We start from the raw sequence: 7,491 nt of genomic DNA on the forward strand, positions 1-7,491 counted from the left end.
CAGAGCAGGCACCCTGCAATGTTGACATCCTGTGCTGTGTCCCTACACTCTCTGTCCTCAGAGCCTTCTCAGTACACCATTATCATAAAATCATGGAAGGTAGCAGCAGGGAGTTGTAGCAAAAAAAAAAAAAAGAAGAAAAGAAAAAATAGTGGGATAAAAAGATTATTATGCAAACGTTATAGGGCCAATTGACATTCTCACAGACATTATGACTGCCTATTAACAAGGCTATTTTGCAGATGTAATTCACCATGACCCCTAGAAGGACAAAGTGCTTTCTGTAACCCTGCAAATGTGGTGATAACATTTTAGCATTCTATCTAAATGTATCCTTTTTTAAATGGCCATTACAAATGCCTCACATTCTTAATTGAACTCTCTAATTCTAAAACTGACCCCTGATTAAACGCAGTACTTTTTTAATAATGTAATTTTTTTCTGTATTCATTTGATACACATATTTATTTCTTCCTAAATATCACAGGTTATTTCCCATGGGGGAGGACACTCCATTCTATTGACCCATAATAGAGTATATTTTAAAGCTATTAATAAGCAAACATTTCCACACTAAAATTTCTAAGTGCTCATTACTGAGTACACGTTTTTCAGACGACATGACTTTATGTTGTTAATCATTGGGAAATCCTGAGTTGTTATAGGATTAATAATATTTTCAAAGGATTACAGCAAATAATATCTACATACAGTGCTATTTTGAGTGTAAAATTTACATCCTATTTCTCTTGAAATCTGTAGAAACATTGTCTTTGTAGTTATCTCATTACAAAGATAACTTTCTTTTATAACTTGCTTAAATAATACGAAGATTCATGAATGAAAACTACCACAATTGTATTTCCAGATGCACAATATGCCTCACTAACCCGGCAACTTCCCAAATTATGAAGAGAAAGCAATGAGTAATTTTTTTATTTCTTTATCTCACTTTGAAAAGCTTGAAAAGCTTAATACCTTGTGTTTAGTCTCTGTGGCCACTAGATGGCGCCTACGTTTTTGGTTTCAATTACTATGGGAGAATATCTAGGTTGGAGAAAGGCAAGCCTTTGAGAGTGCATAAAATGCGTTCTATGTACATTATTATTACTTTTTGTATCCCATAATAAAAAATTGGTTACAAAGATAAATCTAAAAATATTTGTTGTATTTTATTTTCCAGACCAAATATATCAGATGTATCCAACTTCTCTCTAAAAAATTTTAATAGCAGAAGTTTGCTTTTTAAAAGCTAATTGAAAAATGTTAAAATCTAATAAATATACTTAATTCCACTGCACCAGAATAAAGAACAATTACTATTGGCAACCTGGAATAGTTTAAATATGGTATTCGTGATAAAATATGAAAACAAAGTGTCTAACTTATCTGTTTGTTTTGTGTAGGGACTCCTGCTGACTGAATTTTGAATGAGCGACTACTGCCACCAAGTGTTAGGATTCATTCAAGTCAAACAAATGCACAAACCCAACACCAATATTTCACTGCGTTTTCAACTTAATGGCCTGCATAACATAAAGCATANAATGTATATTTATATTTCCAACTCTTTTAGACAACTATATTTATTAATCTCAATTATTCATCATATGCCATTGTTTGTAAACAATGTAGAATTTCTGTAGTGGAACAATTAAAGAGAATTCTTCCAAAATGTCTCCACTTTAGCTGTATATGCATTTCCTCATTTCAATTTAGAAGTATGAACACAAATATGTATTTAATAACAAGAGTACATGTTAATTTCCTTGAGACCTATGGAGAAAAACTAATCATCCATTTAATCATAATTTGTTTAAAAGCTTACAATAAAATAACCATCAAGCACTACAATCTGATGATATATAGAAACTGATTGGAAGAGTTTGCATTGTGACTTTTTAGATACAGTCCCTCACAACTAAATTATTGTGAATCAGACTAAAAGTAGAATTTAATCCTAACACTGTGTCTCTATATTAGTTTTCAATAGCTGCCTAAAACATATTGCCACAAAATTAGCAGCCTAAACAACACCTATTTATTATTTAACAGTCTGTCTTGGTCAGAAGTCCCTCATGACTCATCTGGGTTCTCTGCTTAGAATTTCACAAGACTGATGTCCAATGTTGCCGTCTGGGCTCTTCCCAGAAGACACGAAAACTAATCCACCTCCACTAGCTCATTCAGTTTGTTGGAGGACTTTATTTTGGGGGCTGTGCAACCAAGGTCTGCCAGTTCCTGGCTGTTAGCCGAGGGCCTCTCTCATCTTCTAGAGGAGGCCCATATTTATTACATGGCCCTTTCCATCTTCAAAGCCAGCAACGGCATGTTGAGTCCTACTTCTGATCTTATTGCTTTCCTCTTGCTATCCCAAGAAAACTCTCTGCTATTAAAGCATTCAGTTGATACGGTCATCCCCACCTGGAAACCTCCATATTTTAAGGTCAACTGATTTGAAATTTTAATTATATCTGCAAAAAATTTAACAGCAGTATCTAGATGAATGTTGAATAACCAGAGATAAGACATCTTGGAGAACAATCTTTAAAATTCTATCTACCACTATCTGCAAATCCTAGTAGGATTAAGTAAATGGTGACTCCTCATAGACTATGACCTTCTTTCTCTACCTTTAAATATTCCTAGAAATATATAGAAAATACTGATGGTGGCATTGATGATAATAATAATGATACATTTGTAGTAACTAATGAAACCATTTTACTATTGTATTTCTAAAATAAAAGTTATTCTCTATGTGGACAAAGAAACAGACTAAGAACAGCCCTAACTTTTCAGTTCTGAATGCCAACAAGGCAGCCAAATTGATTATTTGGCTTTGATTCTTTTGTTGTAGTGCAAGAAAATGAATTGCATTCATCTTTAACAAAATTTTAAATTTCAGCAAAATTCTCATAGCTAACACATTGCTAAGTTATTTTTAACATACAGATATATAGTTTTAGTTGAAACTGTCTTCTAGTGTTACTTTTATTTGCATTTGTGGAAAATATGGAGAGGAAGTAATATGGAGGAAAGAAAAATTATCCGCTAGATCTCACCATATATGTATTTTAATGAGATTAAATTATTAATACTGACAGTTGACAAATTGGTATCTCCCAGGATATCCATAGAGTTATTAGACAACTTTGCACAATGATAATTTATTTAAAATATTAAGAGCTACAGAACACCGTTGCTATAAAGATGATAAAATACAAGAAGCCAGGAGAGTGTATACCTCAGCCAGTAGTGCCAGAAAATTATTTTTAGGCTGAGAGTTTAACTTTGAAGCATATTATAAATTTGTTTTAAAGTTAGTCCATAAACATGCACACATTGTTATAATAGCAACCAATACTTGGACACAAACTATGTATCAGGTGTCTACTAAGGTTTATTGATTCACATGTATTAATCCACAACATCCTAGGAGTTGGGGATAAGTACGGTTATTCCAAGTCACATATTGGAGAGAAAGCTTAAGTAACTTGCCCTGGGTTAAGGGCTGATGTCAAAGTCCTATGGTGTTCTAGTCCACTTCACTGTTCTGCCTCAAATATCACAGACATGGCTTTTCCCTGTTTTGTAATGCAAAAAAATGGTGTACAGACTGGACAGAGAAGCTGTTATGGACTGAATGTTGTGTCTCCCCAAAGTTCATATATTGAAGCCCTATCCTCAGTGTGATGGTATTTAGATATGGGGCCTTTGGTAGTTTAATTAAGGTTAGATGAGTAATGAAGATGGGGTTCTCATGATGGAATTAGTGGTCTTATAAGAAGAGGAAGAAAAATAGGTGTGTGTGTGTGTGTGTGTGTGTATACTAAAGAAAGTCTATATGAGGACATAACAAGAAGCCAGCCACTCACAAACCAGGGAGAGAGCTCCTACCAGAAACCAATCAGCTGAGACCTTGACCTTGAACTTCCCAGCCTTCAGAACTGGAAGGAATAAAATTCTATTGTTTAAGTCACCAGTTGATGGTATATTTTTATGGCAGCTCCAACAGATTAATATAGATACCAAGCTCATTATTATCTTTTTCTATGTCCCAGTGACTTCCAAATGGCCAGGGGCCTTTGAGACACACTTGGAGACACATTTCTGGGGTGGAAAGTCATCCTCCAGATACCTGGCCTCTGGACCATCAGCAGTAGGACGGAATGAGATGCATAGGGCCCCGAGGGTAAAGAAAGCATTCCAGCAGGCAGGGCTGACTTACAAATTAGGCACAGTAGGCACAGTGCCTGGGGCTCATGACAATTTTAGGGACCTATGCAATTTTTTTTTAATTTTTTCAATAAAAAGAAAACATAATCATCATCATCATCATGCAATAGAGAATCTTTCCTGGAATATGTTAATATTTATAGCAATAAGACATAAATTATATTTTTTATTATTNACACACACACACACACACACACACACACACACACACACACAGTAATTATGTGAGGTGATGAAAATGTTAATTAGTGTTATTGTGGTAGTCATTTCACAATGTACACACATATCAAAACATCACACTATATACCTTAAATACCAGGAGTGCCCAAAAAATGTACACATTTTAAAGGATGTTATCTATGTATTAATTTTCAAAGTTGAATTGAATTACAGTAGCAATGTGTAGCATGATATTTGCTCAAAAGATGGAATTAATCAAATGACTGCTACCATCATTCATTATATTACAATTTTAATACAGTTTTTTTTTCTTTCTTAAAATGTGTATACATTTTTTTGGCACCCTCTGTATATACAATTTTATGTGTTGATTATACCTCAATAAAGCTGGGGCAAAAGAGATCTAAATGAGGAAATGTATCACCATATTTATGGTTTGGAAGACTTAATATTAAGACAAAAATACTCCCCAAATGGATCTACAAATCTTTTTTTATATATGAAGTCATAAGTAATCTACTAAACTATTTGAACTAATAAATGAGTTCAGCAAAGTGGCAGGTTTATAAAGTCAATATAAAATATCATTGTACTTCTATACACTAACAATGAACTAAACCACAATGGGATACCATGTCACTCTCACCTGGTTGGCTAAAATAAAAGAATTTGACCATCACAAGTGTTGCTTATGATGCAGAGAGAATTGGAACTTTTAAACATTGTTAGAAGTGTAGAATGGTGCAACTACTTTGAAAAACAGTTTGACAGTTCCTCAAAATGTTAAACATAGAGTTACTGTATGACCAGCATTCAACGCCTAGGTATATAGTCAAGAGAATTGAAAACATATGTCCACACAAAATTTGTACACAAATATTCACTGAAGAGCCAAAAAGTGGAAATAATCCAAATTCCCATTCATTGATGAATGAATAAACAAAGTGACGGTATGTCTATATGCTGAACTATTATTGGGCAAGAAAAAAGATAAAAAGTATTGACACATGCTGCAACATGTATGAACCTTGCAAATGCAATTTACAGTGGAAGGACCCGGTCACAAAAGATGATACATTGTATGATTTCATTTATATAAATGTCCATATTAGAAAAATCCATAGAAACAGAAGGTAATTTAGAAGTTGCCATCGCTAGAGGTAGGGGAAAATGGGAAGTTAGTGCTAATATCTATGGAGTTTCTTTGGGAGATGTTTAAAATGTTCTTAAGTTAAATTGTGGTGATGCTTATACTAGTCTGTAAATATATCGAAAACCAGTGGATTGTACACTTAAGTTGGGTAAATTTTATGATTTGTGAAATATATTCAATAAAGCTATTTTTAAAAATCTAGTTCTGGGCCCTGCTGTCTTCCTGATATTTGCTCACTCTCTTCCTCACTTCACTTCAACCATTTTGACTTTTTTCTCATTATTGAACATTCTATGCTTCTTAGAATTTGACCTTAGTGTTCTCGCTACCTGGGATATTCTTACTTTGGCTCTTTCAGTGCCCATATCTTCTTATCATTGCATTCTCAGCTCCACTGCTATCCCTTAAGATAACTTTTCACAGTCACCATCCTTTTTTCATAGTTCTCGTTGTTTTTGGAAATAATGTATTTTCTGTAAATTTATTTTTTCACTTCCTTATCTCATATTCCCATTACTGAAGTATAAGCCCTATAAGGGTCAGGGCATGTCTATTTTGTTAGTTGGTTTATCCCCGTTGCCTAGAAGGTGCTTGATGTACAAAAATTACATAAAACGCATTTTTGGATGAGGGAAGGAACAAAAGGGTAAAAATGGGGGTGAAGTAAAATGGGCTATGTTATTAATCAATACCAAAAATTTGTTATATCTTGTCTCATAATTTATTTTCATCTTTTTTAGAATAACAACATTCTGGAGATGCATGAAAATACTTTCTGCGATGTTAAAAATTTGACTTACATTCGTAAAGCACTAGAAGATATCCGATTGGACGGAAACCCTATCAATCTCAGCAAAACTCCTCAAGCATATATGTGCCTACCTCGTTTGCCTATTGGGAGTCTTGTCTAAATCAGATAATGATTAGCATTATCATGCTTACTATAACAAAACAATTCTTACTGCTCTCTTCACAAACGACAGCATTATACTTTCACATTCTGTTCTGAAAAATGATATCATAACATAAAATACAACTCAAAGTTTTAAGATGTGATGGCTGTTAATTAATCTTAGAAAACACCAGATGAGTCAGGAATAAACTAGAAAGATGTACAGAAAGAGCAAAACTAAATTATAGGGAATATTTCACAGATATTCTTATAAATCACATGTAATTTGCAAGTTTTAGGGATTCATATTTTATATAATTTCAAATTGATCATATAAGAAAGAAAAATTAAAAATGAACACTTTAGTTTATTATGAAGATTTTGATTTTGTAATTAAACTTTTCTATTTCCTTTTTTTATTAGAGCATGTTTCTATTTCCAAATTCACTAAAGAAAATGAAGAAAATAATAAAAGTATTTGAAAATTACAATGGTGTTGTGGGAAAATATTTATTATAATTACAACATGCAAATAACCATAACAATAATATACAGCAATTCAGTTTCTGAATAGTAATATTTTGTCATCTGAAAGATCTGTCAATTCATTTTAGGCCTTTGCTAAACTGACTAGTTGGTATATTTCTGTGCCTGTGAAAAAAAATACAAAATTGGAAAATATAGATGATGACATAGCCATTCCAGGGAAGAAGTTCAGGAATGCCTTCTAAGTAAAGTTGATCTTTCTGAAATGCATAATCGTAATACAGCATATGGTTAAAAACTGAAAATAACCAAAAAGTACACAATGAAAGTTGAGTTTCCTTCTAGCTGCAAACCCCAAGTTCCACTCTCAAGAAATAACTAGCCAGTGGTTTCTTACATACCTTTATGAAGTTTTCCATGAGAAACAAAAACTTGCACATAATTTCCCCCTTTCTACACAAATAGTATATATTTACATGCACCACATGTATATACATATCACCATTATGCATATATCTATCCATGTAAACATGGATTTTTA

At 33.1% G+C, this 7,491-nt stretch overlaps 2 protein-coding genes across 2 annotated transcripts in view; both read left to right on the top strand.

The window, feature by feature from the left end:
- EPYC (epiphycan) overlaps positions 1-6,952 on the top strand; it is a 48,458-nt gene extending 41,506 nt beyond the window's left edge. The window contains exon 7 of the mRNA XM_019632913.1: positions 6,313-6,952. Within this exon, the coding sequence (XP_019488458.1) occupies positions 6,313-6,483 (171 nt within the window). The 3' untranslated portion in view covers positions 6,484-6,952. The remainder of the gene's footprint in view (positions 1-6,312) is intronic.
- Positions 6,953-7,184: 232 nt separating this feature from the next.
- Positions 7,185-7,491, top strand: part of CCER1 (coiled-coil glutamate rich protein 1) — a gene marked incomplete at its 3' end in the record, with an annotated part of 3,951 nt that continues 3,644 nt past the window's right edge. The window contains exon 1 of the mRNA XM_019632909.1: positions 7,185-7,195. Coding sequence (XP_019488454.1) covers positions 7,185-7,195 — 11 coding nt within the window. The remainder of the gene's footprint in view (positions 7,196-7,491) is intronic.

Source organism: Hipposideros armiger, unplaced genomic scaffold, assembly GCF_001890085.2.
Source record: "Hipposideros armiger isolate ML-2016 unplaced genomic scaffold, ASM189008v1 scaffold_1193, whole genome shotgun sequence".
Classification (NCBI taxonomy): Eukaryota; Metazoa; Chordata; class Mammalia; order Chiroptera; family Hipposideridae; genus Hipposideros; species Hipposideros armiger.